The 20,012-nt window shown below is 53.0% G+C and overlaps 1 protein-coding gene across 18 annotated transcripts in view; it reads left to right on the top strand.

Moving 5' to 3' along the window:
- The window catches only part of SLC27A1 (solute carrier family 27 member 1), a 31,532-nt gene extending 16,646 nt beyond the window's left edge, over positions 1–14,886 (top strand). For 5 of the 18 annotated variants that reach the window (XM_067032436.1, XM_067032438.1, XM_059062506.2 and 2 more), the window contains exons 3-13: positions 323–717; positions 841–1,002; positions 1,098–1,167; positions 1,931–2,022; positions 2,095–2,204; positions 9,775–9,984; positions 11,139–11,265; positions 11,355–11,492; positions 11,565–11,729; positions 12,133–12,279; positions 13,463–14,886. In XM_067032436.1, coding sequence (XP_066888537.1) covers positions 323–717; positions 841–1,002; positions 1,098–1,167; positions 1,931–2,022; positions 2,095–2,204; positions 9,775–9,984; positions 11,139–11,265; positions 11,355–11,492; positions 11,565–11,729; positions 12,133–12,279; positions 13,463–13,620 — 1,774 coding nt within the window. In that variant the 3' untranslated portion in view covers positions 13,621–14,886. Of the gene's footprint in view, positions 1–322; positions 718–840; positions 1,003–1,097; positions 1,168–1,906; positions 2,023–2,094; positions 2,205–9,774; positions 9,985–11,138; positions 11,266–11,354; positions 11,730–12,132; positions 12,280–13,462 lie in introns of all 18 variants that reach the window. The other 13 variants (XM_067032429.1, XM_067032431.1, XM_059062503.2 and 10 more) reach the window with 5 other exon arrangements.
- Positions 14,887–20,012: the final 5,126 nt, after the last annotated feature.

Genomic DNA, 20,012 nt, shown 5'->3' on the forward strand with positions numbered 1-20,012 from the left:
CAAGGATAGGACTGGGCCTGGCTCCCTCAGGGTCACCAAGCAAGCTGTGGCGGAGGAGGACAGGGTGACTCTGATTTACACTGCATGGCCTGGCCAGCTGTGAGAATCCGCCTACTTCTGGGCTGAGTGGTAAATGGCCCTTTGCCCTTAGTTTCTCCAAGAGACCCGGCAACCCAAGGGTTCTCACTGAACACTTGCCACCCTTGGGAATACAGGGACCTTTTCCTCCGCTTTCTCCACGTGGGGATGCTGAGGCTTGGGGTGGTCTCCTGGAAGCCGGGCAGGACACTCAGTGACACCGTCCCCTCGTGCCCCCTCCCAGCGGCCTCTTTGTGCTGATGCGTGTGCGCCTGGAGCTGCGGTGGCACCAGCGCGCCCGCCACACCATCCCACAGATCTTCCAGGAGGTGGTACGGCGGCAGCCTGAGCACCTGGCGCTGGTGGACGCGGGCAGCGGCGTGTGCTGGACCTTCGCGCAGCTGGACGCCTACTCCAATGCCGTGGCCAACCTATTCTGCCAGCTGGGCTACACGCCAGGCGACGTGGTGGCCATCTTCCTGGAGGGCCGGCCTGAGTTTGTGGGGCTGTGGCTGGGTCTGGCCAAGGCGGGCATGGAGGCCGTGCTGCTCAATGTTAACCTGCGGCGGGAGCCCCTGGTCTTCTGCCTGGGCATCTCGGGTGCCAAGGCCCTGGTCTTCGGACAGGAGCTGGCAGCGGGTGAGGCCGGGTGTGGGCAGCATCTCGGTGGGGGTCTGGGGCCGCCCAGGGCAGGGAGATGGTGCTTCCCCCCTGGGAGGGGACCTGCCCACCCTTGACCGTGACGTATGTTTTGGGCCGCAGTGGTGGCCGAGGTGAGTGGACAGCTGGGCAAGAGCCTGGTCAAGTTCTGTTCTGGAGACTTGGGGCCCGAGGGTGTCTTGCCGGACACCCAGCTCCTGGACCCGCTGCTGAAGGAGGCCTCCACAGCCCCCCTAGCCCAGCCCCCTGGCAAGGGCATGGATGGTGAGTCCAGGTGGGATCCCCGCTGCCGATGCCCACCCAGTCCCCTTGTCCCCCTCACGCCAGCCTCCGGTCCCCAACACCCACATCTCTCTTAGATCGACTCCTCTACATCTACACGTCAGGGACCACGGGGCTGCCCAAGGCTGCCATCGTCGTACACAGCAGGTGAGGGGCCCGTGGGCAGTGCCCCCAGCACAGGAGAGCCACTCCAGGTCCTCTCTGTGGCCTGATCCCCCTGACCCCCAGCTCCTGTTAGGGTCCTGTGGGCATCTTGTCCCAACTGGGTAAAACCCACAGCCCATCTCAGGACACCGTGCTGCCCTCTGCCCCTCCTCAGTCTCCTCCTGTCCCCACTCCTGCCCCCAGCAGTCCCCTTCTCATCAGCGACCATGGTAAGGTTTAAAATCCTAAATCAGACCTCCTCTGTGCCAAACCTCCCTGTACCCTCCTTGGCCCTCAGAATAAAAGCCGTATTTGTGTTGTATGGCACCTGCCACTTCTCTGATGTCATTTTCCTCCTCTCCACCTCTCGCTCGCTCCCTCTTCGACCCCTCACACTTCCTCAAACCTGCCAGACTCCTTCTGGGCTCTGGACCTTTGCATATGCTCTACGCTTCACCTGGGTGCCCTTCTCTAGCTCACCCTACAGCTCCTCCTTGCCGGGTCTTAGCTTATGTGTCACCTCCCCAGGCAGGTTACCCCACCCTCCCTGGCTTTGTCCCCTTCAGCCTCTCTCTATGCCTTTGCTCTATGATATCCCTCGTGGCAGCAAGCACCATTTTCTTTATTTGTTGCATGTTCCTTTCCTGCCAGCCTTTAAGTCCCCTATGAGCTCAGCTGGCTCTGCCTCAGTACGCAGCTCGCTCCCCCCACTCCATGCTTTTTTCGGGGGTGTGGGTCCCAGCCCCTGCACTCCCTGCCCCTGCAGGTACTACCGCATAGCGGCATTTGTCCACCACTCCTACAGCATGCAGGCGGCAGATGTGCTCTACGACTGTCTACCCCTGTACCACTCGGCAGGTACCACAGGGAAGCTCGGGCGGGGGAGGGGGCGGGGGATTGGGGTCCCCTCATCGAGTCCACTCTCTGCAGGGAACATCATTGGCGTGGGTCAGTGTCTCATCTACGGGCTGACGGTGGTCCTCCGCAAGAAGTTTTCAGCCAGCCGCTTCTGGGATGACTGCGAGAAGTACAACTGCACGGTCAGGCCCCGCCCCCTCTCGCACCTCCAGCCCCCCGCCCACCCTTCCAAGTATATGGCTCTGAATGGCTGCCTCCCAGGGACTCGGTGGGTCTGGGAGGGGCCAGTCAGTGCCTCTGTGCTCAAGGCCCAGCCCGAGGCTAAACCTTCAAAGTGTAAACTGATTGGAACCTCACAGCTGCTTGGGAACGGGCAAAGGCCTCACACCCATTTTACAAGTGGAGAAACTGAGGCTTTTCATGCAGCTGGGATTGGACACAGACTGCCTGAGATCCTTAAGGTGCTGCCTTCCCTACACCCTGTGCCCCGAAGGTCTTCCCTGCTGGTGGCTGCAGGGAAATGGGTGCAGTCACCGCGCTGGCCTGGTTAAGGCCACAAAGCCCAGGGCTTCCCTGTGGGATAAGCATGAAGCAGAGGTGGAGGGCATCCACTGTCCTGCAGAGCAGGTAGGGGTTAAGACAAGTCCCTTCCTCTCCTCTCCTCTCCACAATGAGAGGAGAGCAGGCTGAGGATTTCAGTGCTGTGATGGGGGTGGAAATACAGGTGCCTAGTTCCTTCCTCCAGGTGGAAGAAGGAGTGAGGAGGGGAGGGAAGGGGGTGTGTCCAGGGACTGGCAAATTGGCAGGTGCTGACCCCACCTTGAACAGGTGGGGTCCAGAGATGTTCAGCCACTTGCCCAGATCACACAGCTGTACAGGGTGGGGGCTCTGGGCCGGGCATCCTGGGGGATCCCTCCGGGCGATGACTCTGCCCTGCTCTTCTTTTGAGGGTTTTATGTTCTGCTTGGGGTGGGTGGAGGTTGGTCTGGGGAAAACTGCTAATCTGAATCTTGAAATAGAAGACAGGCCGTTTATTAACTTAACTCTTGAGAGTTGCAAATGTACATAAATGTGGACAGAAAAGTTTAGGGGATTCCCAGGTATCCATCACTCGGCTCCAGAGGACATCAGATACCCTATCCTGCCCCCTCCACGCCCCCAGCACATCCCTCCTTCTGTGTTGTTGTGAAGCAGCCCCAGATAGCAGCGTGTTTCCTGCATAGATATGTCAGTAAAACCTCTGAAAGATGAGGATTGGTTTTTTTTTTTTTTTCAATTGAGGTGAAATTCACATAAGATTAGCTTTTTTTTGGTTTTCAATTTTTGAACTATTTAGTTTTATTTATTTATTTTTTGGCCATGCCTCACAGCATGCAGGATCTTAGTTCCCCAACCGGGGATGGAACCTGTGCCCCCTGCAGTGGAAGGGCAGAGTCTTAACCACTGGATCACCAGGGAAGTCCCCAAGATTAGCTGTTTTAAAGTGGACACTTCAGTGGCACTTAGTCCATTTACAGTGTTGTACAGTCACCACCTCTATGTAGTTCCAGAACATTTCCATCACCCCCAAAAGGACATGCTGTCCCCACTGGCAGTCATTCCCCATTCCCCTTCCTCCAACCCCGGGCAACCATGAATCTGCTTTCTGTCTCTATGGGTTTGCCTGTTCTGGACATTTCTTAGAAATGGGATCTCTGTGTGGCCTTTTGTGTCTGGTGAGGGCAGACACAAAAAATCTTTTGTGTCTTTTGTTTTTAAAACAAAAGATTTTGGGGGCTTCCCTGGTGGCGCAGTGGTTGAGAGTCCGCCTGCCAGTGCAGGGGACATGGGTTCGTGGCCCGGTCTGGGAGGATCCCACATGCTGCAGAGCAGCTGGGCCCGTGAGCCATGGCCTCTGGGCCTGCGCGTCTGGAGCCTGTGCTCCGCAACGGGAGAGGCCACAACAGTGAGAAGCCCGCGTACCACAAAAAAAGAAAAAAAAGAAAAGATTTGGGACTCCCCTGGTGGCGCAGTGGTTAAGAATCCACCTGCCAATGCAGGGGACTTGGGTTCAATCCCTGGTTCGGGAAGATCCCACGTGCCATGGGGCAGCTAAGCCCATGCACCACAACTACTGAGCCTGCGCTCTAGAGCCTGTAAGCCACAAATACTGAACCCGTGTGCCACAACTACTGAAGCCCACGGGCCTAGAGCCCGTGCTCCACAACAAGAGAAGCCACCGCAATGAGGAGCCCGTGCACTGCAACAAAGAGTAGCCCCCGCTCACCGCAACTAGAGAAAGCCCCCACACAGCAACGGAGACTCAATGCCGCCAAAAATAAATAAATTAATTAATTTAAAAAAAGTGAAACAAAAGATTTGAAAGCAGGGTCTCAAAGAGATATTTGTACACCCATGTTCATAGCAGATTATTCACAATAAATAAAACATGGGGGGCTTCCCTGGTGGCGCTGTGGTTGAGAATCCGCCTGCCGATGCAGGGGACACGGATTCGTGCCCCGGTCCGGGAAGATCCCACACGCTGTGGAGCGGCTGGGCCCGTGAGCCATGGCCGCTGAGCCTGTGCATCCGGAGCCTGTGCTCCGCAACGGGAGAGGCCACAACAGTGAGAGGCCCGCATACTGAAAAAAAAAAAAAACAACAACAAAAAAATAAAACATGGACGCAATCCCAAGTGTCCATCAACAGAATGAATGGATAAGCAAAAATGTGGTTCATCCCTACAGTGGAATATTATTCAGCCTTAAAAAGGAAGGAAGTTTTGACACAGGCTACAACATGGATGACCGTTGAGGACATTATGCTGAATGAAATAAGCCAATCACAAAAAGACAAATACTGCATGATTCCACTTAATATTAGTTACTCACAGTAGCTAAAATCATAGACAGAAAGTAGGATGGTAGTTGCCAAGGTCAGAGGAGGGGGGAATGGGGAGTTAGTGGTTTTTTTTGTTTTGTTGTTGTTGTTGTTTTTGCGGTACGCGGGCCTCTCACTGTTGTGGCCTCTCCCGTTGCGGAGCACAGGCTCCGGACGCGCAGGCCCAGCGGCCATGGCTCACGGGCTTAGTTGCTCCGCGGCATGTGGGATCCTCCCCGACCGGGGCACGAACCCGTGTCTCCTGCATCGGCCGGCGGACTCTCAACCACTGCGCCACCAGGGAAGCCCAGGGAGTTAGTGTTTACTGGGTATAGAGTTTCAGATTTACACGGTAAAAATATTTTGGGCGGGGGGAGTTTCCTGGCACTCCAGTGGTTAGGACCCAGCACTCTCACTGCTGAGGGACCGGGTTCTATCCCTGGTCAGGGAACTAAAATCTCAGAAGTCGTGTGGTGTGCCAAAAAAAAAAAAAAAAAAAAATTATGGGGATAGATAGTGGTGATGGCTGCTCAACAATGTGAATGTTTTTTTTTTTTTTGTGGTATGCGGGCCTCTCACTGTTGTGGCCTCTCCCATTGCGGAGCGCAGGCTCCGGGCGCGCAGGCTCAGTGGCCATGGCTCACGGGCCCAGCCGCCCCGCGGCATGTGGGATCTTCCTGGACCGGGGCACGAACCCGTGTCCCCTGCATCGGCAGGCGGATTCTCAACCACTGCGCCACCAGGGAAGCCCAATGTGAATGTATTTAATACACTGAACTGTACACTTAAAAATGGCTAAGATGGAAAAGAAATGGCTAAGATGGTAAATTTTATATTGTGTGTATTTTACCCCAATAAAAGAAAGAGTAAAAAAGAAGGAAAAAAACCCACAAACACATAACGTCAGTATCATTCTCACAGCCAAAAAGTGCCAGTGATTTCTCAATTATCAGGAATCTGGACAATGGCCTGATCCCCAGTGTTTTACCATGTCAAAATATGGGGGGTTTTTGTTTCTGTATTAAAAAAAATCACTTTTTAGGTAGGACCCACACATTGCAACTAGTTGATGTTTCTTATAAGAATCCTTTCATTTGTAGGTGCCCCTTGTCTCTCCCTCATTCTCCTCCCACCCCTCCTTGTAATTTATTTATTGAAGAAATGAAGTTTGGCCTGTAGTGTTTTCTCAGTCTGGGTATTGCTGGGAGGTCCTTTGACAGGCTTCTCTCTCTCTGGCACTTCCTGTACCTTGGGAGTAGGGTCAAGCGTAGCACTTTTTTGTTGTTGTTTTGTTTTTTTAACTACTTTAAAAAATTGACATATAGGTAATTTATACAATGTTGTGTTAGTTTCAGGTATACAGCAAAGTGATTCAGTTATATATATATATAAACGTTATATATATATATTCTTTTTCAGATTATTTTCCATTTTCCATTATAGATTATTACAAGATATTGAATGTAGTTCCCTGTGCTATACAGTAGGTCCTTTTGTCTATTTTATATATAGTAGTGTATATATGTTAATCCCAGACTCCTAATTTATCTCTCCCACCCATCCCCTTTGGTAACCTTAAGTTTGTTTTCTATGTCTGTGAGTCTATTTCTGTTTCATAAACAAGTTCATTTCTATCATTTTTAAAGATTCCACATAGAAGTGATATCATATGATATTTGTCTTTCTCTGTTTGACTTACTTCATTTTACATGATAATCTCTAGGTCGGTCCATGTTGCTGTAAATGGCATTATTTCATTCCTTTTTTGTGGCTGAGTAATACTCCATTATATATATATATATATACCACATCTTCTTTATCCATTCCTCTGTCAGTGGACATTTAGGTTGCTTCCATGTTTTGGCTACTGTAAATAGTGCTGCTATGAACATTGGGGTGCATGTATCTTTTCAAGTTAAGAGTTTTGTCTAGATACATGTCCAGGAGTTGGATTGCAGGATCATATGGTAACTCTATTTTTTAGTTTTTTGAGGAATCTCTATACTGTTCTCCATAGTGGAAGCACAGCATCTCTCAACCACAGCAGTGTGGATATTTGGAGCTGCATCATTCTCTGTGGTGAGGGCTGTCCTGGGCACTGTAGGTTATTTAACAGCATTTCTGGCCTAAAATCACTGGGTGCCACTAGCACCCCGCCTCCCAACTGTGATAATTAAAAATGTTTCCAGACATTGTCAGGTGTCTAGACTGTGGTTGAGAACCACTGATCTAGATATTTGATCACTTCAAGTTCTACTTTTTTGGCAGGGGTTCCCTGTGGGTGATGTCATGTCCTCCACCGGGAGGCCTGTGGGGTCTGGTGGTCCCTCTCTTTGTCTTTGACATACTGTGTTGCATCGGGCTTTGTTCACTGTCTCCGGGCCCCTGGAACTCCATTCTGTTTCCTTGAAGGGGTATTTCTGTGACCAAGAGAAGGCACTGAGGGGCTCTTTAAGGAGTAGAGGATAGAATCCTCAAAGGTCAAGTTTAACAAGGATGCCAAAAAGACTTAAGAGGTTGCGTTTGGGTTTAGAAATCCCATCTCATGGCTGGCTGTAGGATGGGGGAAACTGCGTGGCTGTTTTATTTGCAGCAGTGGCCATGGCGCAGATCAACTGCCCAGCCATTCTCATGGGAGGCAGCAGGCTGTAATCTAGAACTCCCCTTTTTTAGCTCATAAAGCAGATGGGCAGGTGATAGGTAAGTCAACCCATCATCCATCCATGGGTGTATAGTTCCTGTGTCTCCCCATACCCACTTGGGTGTGTACCTTTGGTGTACGAGGTTACCCTGACTCGGGAGTTGTATTGGGGGGTCCCAGGTTGACAATTCACTGCCAGCTTCTGTCCAGGTGCTGCCCTGCAGGCTGGAGGTCTCGGCTGGGGCACCTGGTGTCTGCCTCTCTGAGCTGACCTGAGTTGTCCTCCCTTCAGCCCTGGGTCTGCCCGAGGGTCCAGGCCAGAGTAAAGATCAGCTGTTTGGCTCTCAGTATGTAGATGTGGCCTCAGGGCCACAGGGTCATTGAAATCTTCAGCTGCCTCAGCTGTGGCTGTTTTGTCCCTTCCCCAGCCTGGTTTCTGAAGAGGACAGCTGAGAGCTGCTCAGAGTGTGGTTGCATCTACCTGTGATGGTCTGGAGGGCAGCTATGTATTTAGGCAGGACTTTGTCAGTTGACAGGTAAAACCAAAACCCTAGACCCAGCCCTAACCTAAATTCTGGCTTTCTTGAGGAAAGAGATTTATTAGCTTATGGAACCGAGGAGGCCACATGGTGGACAGCTTCAGGCACACCTTGATCAAGGAGGGCCTCCCTCTCTCTCTCTCTCTCTCTCTCTTGTTTTCCTCTTCCTCTTGTTTTCTTCTTTCCTTAGTGGATGGCTTCCTCCCCACCCCTGCTTCTCCAGGAGTGTTCCCCGCAGTTCTAGTTGAGAAAGAGCCTGTCTTCCCACCAGTCCATTAAAAGTCTCAGGGCTGATTCTCATCGGCTTAGTTGTGGTCACATGCTTATCCTTGAACCAATCAGTGTCTGGGGATGGACTGGACTGATTGGCCAGGCTGTATGACTTGTTCTGTCCTGGAGATGGGGTGGGCTGGGCCACACCCAAAGCACATGAGGGAGCCTGGGGGCAGAGGGAGAGAAACCATCATGGTCTCTGATCTTGCCTTGCCTGGGGCTTGCTTCCTGGTTAGCAGCTGGTGATCTTGGGCCACCTGTGTCCCCTCTCTGGGTCTCAATGCCTTCCTCTCCAACATGGAGTCTCAGGAAGATTAAACAGATGAGCTCTCTGCTTGGCTGGTAGTGAGTGCTCAGTGCACTTGTATTTATCAGATACTTATCAAGTCCCACTCAAGGAATACCTCTCAGTCACGGTGACATTTGAACTGAGACCTGAGGACCCAGGTGCATCTGGGGGAAGAGTGTTCTAGGCAGAGAGCACAGTGTGTGCAAAGGCCCTGAGGAGGAGACCCACGTGGCAGAGCCGAGTGAGCATAGGAGTTAGAAGGAGAGGGGGCAGTGAGGGTGGCAGGGCCAGATGGAATTGATCACAGGTCGAATTTTGTACTTCATCTAGTGAGTACTTTGAAGCTGTACTGATTGCCATGGTGGTTAATTCTGAACATGTAACTGCTTCATTGAGACTGGAGCCAGGATGCCTAGATACATACCAAATTTTACCACATTATCAGCCTTGGTGGTTACTTACTGTCTGTGAACCTCAGTTTCTCCATCTGTAAAATGGGGAGGGTATCATTAAGAAGCCGTCCTGGAGATGAGGACTCAAGGGCACCTGGGGTATCTGAGACTTGACCCCTGTCTTGTGGAGCCACAAGACAGGGAGAGAAGGAGCCCTGGGGGCGGTGTGGGGGGGTGGGCAGTGAGTAGGTGACTCCATGGGCAACTGGGGCCGGGTCCCTGCTGTGACTTCAGGGAGGCAGTGAAGAGCAGGCACCTGAGAGTGGTCCCACCCCAGGATCAGGACTGTGGGCACCCTGAGCTCAGATGGTTGGGGCTCTGGGGGACAGTGCGGAGCACATCGCCTCTGGGCTGAGGGTTGCCCTGTGGAGTGTCAACGCCACGGCTCACCTTCCTGCCTGCGTGCACCACACGTGGTGTCCCCAGAAAGCAGCGGAGGGGATAGAGGGACCGCTGGAGGGGCACGGGGGACTCGATGCGTCCACTCAGATGGAAGGCGCGTTGGGGATTGAGGGAATGGATGGGCCTGGTCTATTTCCTTGCTATTATCATCTCTAAGGCCGTTTTGTTGCCAGCGCCCAGGTTGGAGTGGGGGAGGTCGCTGGGTCTGGGCGTCTCTGGCCCGCGGCAGCCTCCGCCCCCAGCCGGCTCCTCTCTGCTCCAGCGCAGGCGCCCACTGCTCACTTCCCACCCACCTAGGTGGTCCAGTACATCGGGGAGATCTGCCGCTACCTGCTGAAACAGCCGGTGAGCGAGGCAGAAGGGCGGCACCGCGTGCGCCTGGCGGTGGGCAACGGGCTGCGGCCCGCCATCTGGGAGGAGTTCACGGAGCGCTTCGGCGTGCGCCAGGTCGGCGAGTTCTACGGAGCCACCGAATGCAACTGCAGCATCGCCAACATGGACGGGAAGGTGGGCGCGGGCGAGGCGGCCCGGCCAGGTCTCGGGGTTCAGGGATCGCTGCTCCCTATGCCTCGCCGGCCCCATGTCCCCAAAGAACGGCCTGGATTGTGGTGGGCAGCTCGGCCAGGGCACTCGGCTGCTTTCTTCTGGCTTGCCCAGTCATGTGACTGTCGCCCCTGAGTTCAAATTCACAGCGTGACTGTGTTGCCCTGGGCAAGCGCCTCAGCCTTTCTGAGCCTCAATTTGTAGCAGTGGGGGTGGCAGGGGAGAGCAGGGCTCTGGGGGATCCAGGGCCAGAAATGGGGTGCTGATCTCCTACTGGGCAAGTCACTCCGACTCCTTGGGTCTTCGTTTCCTTATCTGTAAATGGGGTTAACAACTTATTAGGTTTGTTCTAATCACCCAACATCATGAGCTCAGCACGGCGCCCCTTCCCTGTGCAGTAGGCACTCTGCAAACAGATGCTTTTATGATTAACAATTATTATCTCCACTCTGCCCCCTCAGGACCCTCCTTCTCCCTTATCAAGCCCTTCCCATCCAAAGTCAGGAACAGAGAATGAGAAGAATAATACATCGCCCTAGGGGGTAGGGGTTCTTTCTGTCTCTCGCTGCTGGGTCCCCAGCAGCTGAGGACAAGGCACAGTCCCCACCTTGCACATCTGTTGAATGGACAGCCCCAGAGCACACTCTGGCCGTATCAGCAGAGGTTGCTGCTCTAACAAATACACCCGACCGTGTGGAGCGACAGAACCCCATTAGACGGGCCTTTCTGCTCATAGAACTGAGCCAGGCAGGGTGACGTGCAGTGGGCAGCGGGCAGGAGCTCTGCCAGTGTCCCTACATGGCTTCAGGATCACTTTAGCCATCTACTTCCTGCCAGCCTGGAAAGTTAAGGACCAGGAAGTGGCGGCCGGCTGGCAGGTCTCCTCACATGACCGCAAAGGAGGCTGGGAAGGTGGGAGAAGGGGGCACGATTCCTGCCAGGATGCTGCACTTAATACCCCCCTCTTTCAGATCATCCAAGGTCACAGAGTTGGGTGGCACTAGGAGTGGTAATTCCAGGCCCCGGGGGCAGGAGAGGCAAGGTGTGTGTGTGTGTTGGGGGGGGAGGACACCGTGTCACCCTGGGGCTCCTCGTTGACTCGGCTGGCCGCTTCCCAGGTCGGCTCCTGTGGCTTCAATAGCCGCATCCTGCCCAATGTGTACCCCATCCGACTGGTGAAGGTCAATGAGGACACCATGGAGCCACTGCGGGATGCCCAGGGCCTCTGTATCCCATGCAAGGCCGGTGAGCAGGGTCCCGCCCAGTCCCCCGGGGAGCTGGAGCCCCCCACCTCCTGCCAGCCCAGCACAGCCTGAGCGCTGCCTCCTCCCCAGGGGAGCCCGGCCTCCTCGTGGGCCAGATCAACCAGCAGGACCCGCTGCGTCGCTTCGATGGCTACATCAGCGAGAGTGCCACAAGCAGGAAGATCACCCACAGCGTCTTCCGCAAGGGTGACAGCGCCTACCTCTCAGGTGTGCAGACCCTGGGGGCTGGCTCTAGGGATGGCAGGTTGCCGTCTTACCTCCCCCTCTCCTCTCTGTCAGGTGACGTGCTGGTGATGGATGAGCTGGGCTATATGTACTTCCGGGACCGCAGTGGGGACACCTTCCGCTGGCGTGGGGAGAACGTCTCCACCACTGAGGTGGAGGGTGTGCTGAGTCGCCTGCTGGGCCAGACAGATGTGGCCGTGTACGGGGTGGCCGTGCCAGGCAAGCTGGGGGCTCTGGGGGTGGTCCTAGGGTCCTGGGAGCAGCCCCAGAGGAGCCCAGACAGGAGGAGCTTGGAGGTGCAGGTACCCTTGTAGGCAAGACCTAAAGCGGTGCACAACCTGGACAACTGCACCCGACAGGGTGGCGGCCTGGATCTGGAATCTCTCCTCATGCCTGATGTTGAGCCTCAGTTTTCTCATCCAGGAAATGGGCTCATGAGATCAGCTGTGGCTCAGGGCTGCAGGGAGTGCAGCAGGAGCTCCATAAAATGTTTGCTGCTTTGGGGAGCATTATTCCAGGTGGAAGGGACTGGAGATCAGAAGGCAGGGGCCACCGTTGGAGGGTGGATCTGGTCCCATGGAGGGGCAAAGGGTGGTGGTCTCAGCCAAACCTCTGTCTCCAGGGGTGGAGGGCAAAGCAGGCATGGCGGCCATTGCGGACCCCCACGGCCAGCTGAGCCCCAATGCCCTGTACCAGGAGCTGCAGAAGGTGCTGGCGCCCTACGCACGGCCCATCTTCCTGCGCCTCCTGCCCCAGGTGGACACCACAGGTGCGGCCCCCTCTCTTCGTGTATTCATCTGTCTGTCAGTTCCTCAGTCATTTACTTATTTGTCCTAGTTCAGTCCCTGTGCCAGGTCCGACGTCATGGTTCATGGCCAGCTGGCACTGTGGGCCAAGCCCTTTTCTTGTTTTATTTACATACTTATTTCTTTCCATTTCCCACTCCCACTCCCACTGGGAATCCTGCAGTATTTGGTGCATTTCTTCGTATTCAGCATTTTTTCTGATGACTAGGAAATTTGAGCAAATCATCTCACACCTCTGAGGTTTCCTCTGCTGTAAATCACCCTTCTTCGTATCTTTGACCCGTCTTTGTATTGCCTCATCTTTCTTTGTGATAATACGGGAATTTCCCTTAATAGTCTAGATGTTAATTCCTTAGCGGTTTCAGACCTTCTAAATCTCTTCTGTTTTGGAATCTGTTAACTCTGTCCATGGTGCCCCTTATTGAAAAGAAGCCTCTAATTTTGATACAAACCTAAACACCACCACCACTACCACCTCTGCTTTTTCAATTTTGTGGTTTGTGCTTTTGAAGTTTCATTTGAAAAGAAAAAAAACCTTCCCATCTCTAGAGCACACAGGGATTCTCCCTCCATTTTTTCCTACCAACCCTAACCCTGTCTTTCACAAAACCCTTTTTTAATAGTCTACCGCAGGGAGTGCAAACTTTTCCTTAAAGTCCCAGATAGTAAATATTTTCAGTGGCGGGCCACAGCCTCTGCAGCAATAATACAGCTCTGCAGCTAGGGCAAAAGCAATAGTAAACAGTGTGTACGTGAATGGGCATGGCTTCCTCGTATGGTGGGCCGAATCTGGCCCGTGGGGTGGGCCATGGGCCTATAAGTTGCTGACCCCTGACCTGTGTGACAGACCCAGACCTGTCACCTTCTTGGTCTTGTGGGGGGGTCGGCATGTGACCAGGCAGGGGGTACACAGAGTTTCAGGCCATGATGAGGGTGGTCAGGGAGGCCTCCCTGGAGGAGAGGGCATGAAGCTGAGATCCAAAGGCCAGGGGGGAGTCAGGCAGGCAAAACGGGGAAGAATGTTCCTAGCAGAGGCCTCTTCAGAGGCCTGGAGGTGCAGGACAGGATGGCGAGTTGAGGGGGGGATTCCTGGAATCCCCCTGCCGAGTCCCCACCGCACCCCCACTTCCACCCCCATCCCCACAGGCACCTTCAAGATTCAGAAGACAAGGCTGCAGCACGAAGGCTTCGACCCACGCCAGACCTCAGACCGGCTCTTCTTCCTGGACCTGAAGCAGGGCCACTACCTGCCTCTGGATCAGGGTGTCTACACCCGCATCTGTTCGGGCGCCTTCTCTCTCTGACGCTCTTCCTCGGCCCGCCAGAGACTTTGCACCAGGCCCAGCAAGCGAAGGGGGCTTGAGCCAGACAGCCCTGCCCTGTCCTGGGGGCAGAGAAACTGGATCGCGGGAGGAGCCTGTATTTCCCGCCTTCACCCTCCTCCTCTCCCCCTCTGGTTGCCCCCTGCCTGTCCTCCACTCCTGTGTCTGTGTGTGTGTCTGTCTGTGCTCCCTGCTTCTCAGCCTCCCTGCTGTCCCTGACTGCCCTCACCTCTCTCCTCCATCTCTCCTCCCCTGCCCTCTTCCTGCCTAGAGTAGAACAGACATTTCCTGGGAGCTGGGGTCTGTGCGGAGGCCCAGCTGCCCTGGGGGCCTCCGCGGGTCCTCCCCACTGGGTGGTAAACCCGAATGGGGCCCCTCCACCTCCCTCTCAGCTGTGCCTTAACAAGGCCCACCCAGCCCAGACCTCCCTAGGCTGCTGGATTCCCGGACGTTGTAGCCCTGCATGAGCTCCAGGCAGGCCCTCCACTCTCCTTGCTGAACTGAGGAGCCGGGGGTGTCTGCCTGGCCAGCCCGGGGGTAGTGGGGCCTCGGCCAGGGATGCAGGTCAGCGGGAAACCTCTCCCCGGCCGGGCCAATTGCCTTTTGCACTTCCTGTCCCTGGTGGGTCTCCCTTGCCTTGCCGGCCCATCCTGATACCCCAGAAACTTCTGGAACTGACTGTGACCACTTGGATGTTTCCCCTGCCCAGATGTCCCTGTTAGGCGTCTCCACGGAGCTTCTGCTGGAGGGGCCCTGAAGATGGCTCTGGGTGGCTGCTCAGCCACTGCTCAGATGCTCACCCTGGCAGAGGCCTCTTGGGGATCCTACCTGGTGTGGCTGCTGGAGGGACACATGACAGTGGCAGCAGTGCGTTGGGGGATGCCTCCAGGCCAGGGGTGGCATCTGAGATGGCCTCTTGGGCCTCAGGCGTTCCAGCCTATTGAATGTCCCACTAGCCTTGCTAGTGACAGCTCGGACCCTAGGTGGGTGACATCCCGAGACAACCCTTCCAGGATGGCTCGGACATCCCCACCAGCTTCGTCGATGGCTCAGCCCGGACACCCGTCGTTGGGGCCCGCCACCCAAACTGCCCCTCTGTCCCTCCCTCTGGCAGCACCGTCCCGCCCCTAGAACAGCAAGGCCAGTAGCAGGGGACCCCATGCTGTTTTGCATGGGCCTTTCTAAGCACTGAGATTTTGTTTCCTAGCTGAATTTAAGAAATAAACCTGCAGAGTGTCTGGTGCCTGATGGGAGCTCAGTCGCTCACCGTTTGTCCCCACGTGGCCCAGAACCCTGTGGGTTTCAGGCCCCTCACCGGGGAACACACAGTCCCACCAGGCGTGAGCAAAACACACTCAGCCTTTACTCACAGCTCCTGTTGCCTTTTCTCCCACCTGCAAGGCTTCAGGGGTCTGGGGATGGGGGGCGGGGGTCACATGGGTTAGCGTTCTCCCCACCTCCCTGCAGCCTCCGGGTCCTCCCGTAGCCCCGTGCTGACCTCGGTGGTCCCGGGAGAGGGACGGCCTATCTGCCTGTGGGTTCCGGCAGGTGCGCAGGATGGCCGGGGGGGACAGAGGGTGTGTCCTGGCACGTCCGGCTGCCCCAGGAAGGGAGCCCCTCTATGTGTGAGGTCAGCACATAAGGCCATAGCTCTGGGTAAGAACCACTGAGCCTGCAAGGGTAGCTGTGTGAGATGGGATTTGGACCCAGGACATTGAGCTCCAGAGTTCATACTCTCAGCTCCCACCTTCTGCTGTCCCCCCTCCAGAATTATAATGTCTGTCTTGTCTCCATTTCAAGGGACAGAGGAAGAAAGTCTTATGACAATGGAGCATTTGCTAGGAGGGAGGACCCTGGGGTTGGATGGGGGGTGGGTGGGTCCTCGGGCAGCTCAAGGGTGGATGAACCATTGATGTGTGGAGCTGGTCCTTGGCTGCCCACAGTGCAAGGAGGGGGATGTAAGGTATAGCCTCTGAGATGCCCAGTGAGGGTGGGAGAAGGATCTGTTGCTGGTGGGGATGGAGCTTCCCTGGTGTGCTGATAAGCAAGTGCATTCTTGGTAACATCCCTTCAGACATCCAACCACCTCCAAAGGTGTCATCATGGTCCCCGTTGTACCGATGAGGAAACTGAAGGCACAGGGAGGGGAATGAATTCATTGTCAGGGGCTCTGGTGAGAAAGTGGCCCAGTGGGGACCTTTCTCATTGCAAAGCCTGTGATGCTAGTTGCAGCAGTGTAAGCAGTTCTCTCCAGACCAGCAAGAAAATAATCCTGATGTCTCCTAGGATCAGGCTCTGCGTTTGTTTGCTTTTAAAAATTAATTAGTAGGGGATTTCCCTGGTGGCGTAATGGTTAAGAATCTGCCTACCAATGCAGGCAACACGGGTTCAATCCCTGCTTCGGGAAGATCCCACGTGCTGCGGAGGAACTAAGCCCGTGCGCCACAACTACTGAGCCTGCGCTCTAGAGCCCGTGCTCCGCAACAAGAGAAGCCACCACAATGAGAAGCCTGCGCACCGCAATGAAGAGTAACCTCCACTCGCTGCAACTAGAGAAAGCCCGCGCGCAGCAACGAAGACCCAACGCAGCCAAAAATAAATAAATAAACGTATTAAAAAATAATAAAATTAATAGATTTTACTTATTAGGGCAGTTTTAGGTTTACAGAAAAATGAGCGGAAAATACAGAGTTCCCATATACCCTCTTACCTCTGTGCCACTGTTTCCACTATAATTAACATCTGGCATTAGTGGGTTACATTTGTTACACTTGATGAGCTAATGTAGATACATTATTATGAAGCCAAGTCCGCAGTTTACATTAGGGTTGGCTCTGTTATACACTCTGTGGGTTTCAACAAATGCATAAAGACATGCATCCACTGTTATAGTATCACAGACAATAGTTTCTCTTGCCCTAAAATTCCCATGTTCCATCTCTTCATTCCTCCTACCCCAACCCCTGATCTTTTTACTGTCTCCACAGTTTTGCCTTTTCCAGAGTGTCATGGACTTGGAATCTCACCATGTGTAACCTTTTCAGACTGGCTTCTCTCAGCAAGATTCATTTGATGTTCCTCTATGCCTTCTCGTGGCTTGATAGCTCTGTATTTTTTATACCAAATGCGAAGCTCTGTGACTTGCCCCCGGGACCCTCGGTAAATCAGGAAGAGAGCTAGGATCCGAAGGTGCTGTGCCCCGAGCCTCTCCGTTTTGGAGGGGCCCTGGAAGGATGTGCACAGAGGGGATGTCTTTATTTGTGATGTGGGAAGAAAAATGCCCCAGCCTGGCGTTGGCAAGTACACTGTGAGAGGCAGGAGCTGAGAAGTGCATGTGGGACCAGCAGCAGCTGCCCGAGAGGGCACATGGAGGAGGAGAGTTGGGGGCCAAGAGCTTCCTGAGGACAGGTGCTGCAGGCTGAATCCCTGCCCCACACCCCTTGAGGGTCTCCGTCACTCTGAGGAAGAGTCCAGGCTCTGGCTTGCACCGTCATCCTGCAGGCTTTTTTCCTTGTACCGCAGATGGCTGTTTCCAGCCTGTGTCTGGCCTCAGTGCCTTCGCTCCTGTTATCTCATGTGCCTGAATCACTGGTTTATTTTTTTATGTTTATTTTTTATTTTTCTTTTGCGGTACGCGGGCCTCTCACTGTCGTGGCCTCTCCCGTTGCGCAGCACAGGCTCCGGACGTGCAGGCTCAGCGGCCATGGCTCACGGGCCCAGCCGCTCCGCAGCATGTGGGATCTAACCGGACCGGGGCACGAACCCGTGTCCCCTGCATCGGCAGGCAGACTCTCAACCACTGCGCCACCAGGGAAGCCCACGGGTTTATTTTTTAAGTGAGCTATTTTTCATATACCGTAAAGTTCACCCTCTTAAAATGTGCAACTTAGTGGCTTTTAGTATATTCACAAGGTTATGCAACCGTCCCCTCTGTCTAGTTCCAGAATATTTTCATCACCCCAGAAGGAGATCTCATGTCCCTTAGAAGTCACTCCCCGTTCCCCTTCCCCAGCCTCTGGCAAGCACTACTTTCTGTCTCTACGGATATATGTTTTAGACGTTTCATAGAAATGAAATCATATAATATGTGGCCTTTGGTGTCTCACTTATTTCACTCAATATGTTACTAAGATTCATCCAAGTTGCAGCTCATTCCTTTTTATGGCCAAACAATATGCCATTGTAAGGATAGACCACATTTTGTTTAACCATTCGCCAGGTGATGGACACTTTTTGGCTATCGTGAGTAATGCTGCCGTGACCATTCACACACAAGTTTTTTGTGCGAACAGGTCTTGAATTCTCTTGGGTATAAACCTAGGTGTGGAAGTGCTAGGTCACACGGTGACTCTATGTTTAATCTTTTGAGGAACTGCCAGACTGTTTTCCAAAGTGACTGCATCATTTTATATCCCCACCGGCAGCCAGTGTGTGTCTCCAATTTCCCACATCCTCATCGGCGCTACTTGTTTTATTACTGTAGTCATTCTAGTGGGTATGAAGTGATATCTCATTGTAGTTTTGATTTGCATTTCCCTGAGGGCTAATAAACAGGACATCTTTTCATGTGCTTATTGGCCATTTGTATACCTTCTTTGGAGAAGTGTCTATTCGGACCCTTTGCCCAATTTTTAATTCGGTTGTCTATTTGGAGTTGTAAGAGTTCTTAATATATTCTGTATACTAAACCCTTATAAGATATATGATTTGCAAATTTCTCCCATCCCGTGGGTTGTCGTTTCACTCTTTTGGTGGTATCCTTTGAAACACAGAAGGTTTTCATTTTGATGAAGTCCAGTTTATGTATTTGTCTTTTGTTGCTTGTGCTTTTGGAATCATTGTCTAACCCAAGGAGAGAAACATTTTTGCATTTGTTTTCTTCCAAGAATTTTTTAGTTTTAGCTCTGACATTCAGGTCTTTGACCCATTTAAATTTTTGTATATGGCATGAGGTATGGATCTGTATTCGTTTTCTAGTGCTGCTGTAACAAATCACCACAAACTTAGTGGCTTAAAATAACACCAATTCAGTGGTTGAGAATCCGCCTGCTGATGTAGGGGACACGGGTTCGTGCCCCGGTCCTGTAAGATCCCACATGCCACGGAGCGGCTGGGCCCGTGAGCCATGGCTGCTGAGCCTGCGCGTCTGGAGCCTGTGCTCCGCAACGGGAGAGGCCACAGCAGTGAGAGGCCCGCATACCGCAAAAAAACCAAAAAACAAAAAACCACCAATTATAGCTCTGAAGGTGAGAAGTCTGAAATGGATCTTACTTGACTAAAATCAAGGTTTGGCTGGGCTGCATTCCTTCTGGAGCTTCTGAGAGAATCCATTTCCTTGCCTTTTTCAGCATTTGGATACTGCCAATATTCCTTGGCTCGTGGCCTCTTCCTCCATCTTCAAAGCCAGCAACAGTGAGTTCAGTCTTTTTCATGCTGTCAATTCTCTGGTCCTCCTTCTTCTATTTTTAGTGACCTCTGTGAGTACATTATGCTCATCCAGGTAATCTCTTTTAAGGACAGCTGATTAGCAACCTAATTCCATCTGCAACCTTAATTTCCCCCTGCCAAGTAAACTAACATATTCACAGTTTCGGGAATTACAGTGTGGACACCTTAGGGAGGACCATCATTCTGCCTACTACAAGGTTCAACTTCATTCTTTTTTTTTTTTTTCCGGTACGCGGGCCTCTCACTGTTGTGGCCTCTCCCGTTGCGGAGCGCAGGCTCCGGACGCGCATGCTCAGCGGCCATGATGGCTCACGGGCCCATGTGGGATCTTCCCGGACTGGTGCATGAACCCGTGTCCCCTGCATCGGCAGGCAGACTCTCAACCGCTGCGCCACCAGGGAAGCCCCATTTTTTTTTTAAATTTTTTTTTTCTTTTTTGCCTGCATCACGCAGCATGTGGGATCTTAGTTCCCCGATCAGGGATCGAACCCATGTCCCCACGTTGGGAGCAGGGTCTTAACCACTGGACCACCAGGGAAGTTGCTCAACTTCATTCTTTTGCATGTGACTGTTTAATTGTCACACCATTTGTTGAAAAGACTATTCTTTTCCCATCGAATGGTTCTGGCACCCTTGTTGAAGATCCACTGACCAAAGACATACGGTTTGTTGTTGCTGTTTTTCATCTCAGTTCTATTCTATTGATATATATGTCTATCCTTATGTCAGTACCACACTGTTTAGTTACTGTAGCTTGTAGTAAGTTTGCAATCAAGAAGTGTGAGTCCTCCAACTTAGTTCTTTTTCCAGATTGGTTGGCTATTCGGGGTCCTTGCAATTCCATGTGAATTTTGGGGTCAGCTTGTCAATATCTACAAAAAAGGCTCTCAGAATTTTGATAGGGATTGCATTGTATCTATACACCA

Source organism: Kogia breviceps, chromosome 4, assembly GCF_026419965.1.
Source record: "Kogia breviceps isolate mKogBre1 chromosome 4, mKogBre1 haplotype 1, whole genome shotgun sequence".
In the NCBI taxonomy this organism is placed as follows: domain Eukaryota; kingdom Metazoa; phylum Chordata; class Mammalia; order Artiodactyla; family Physeteridae; genus Kogia; species Kogia breviceps.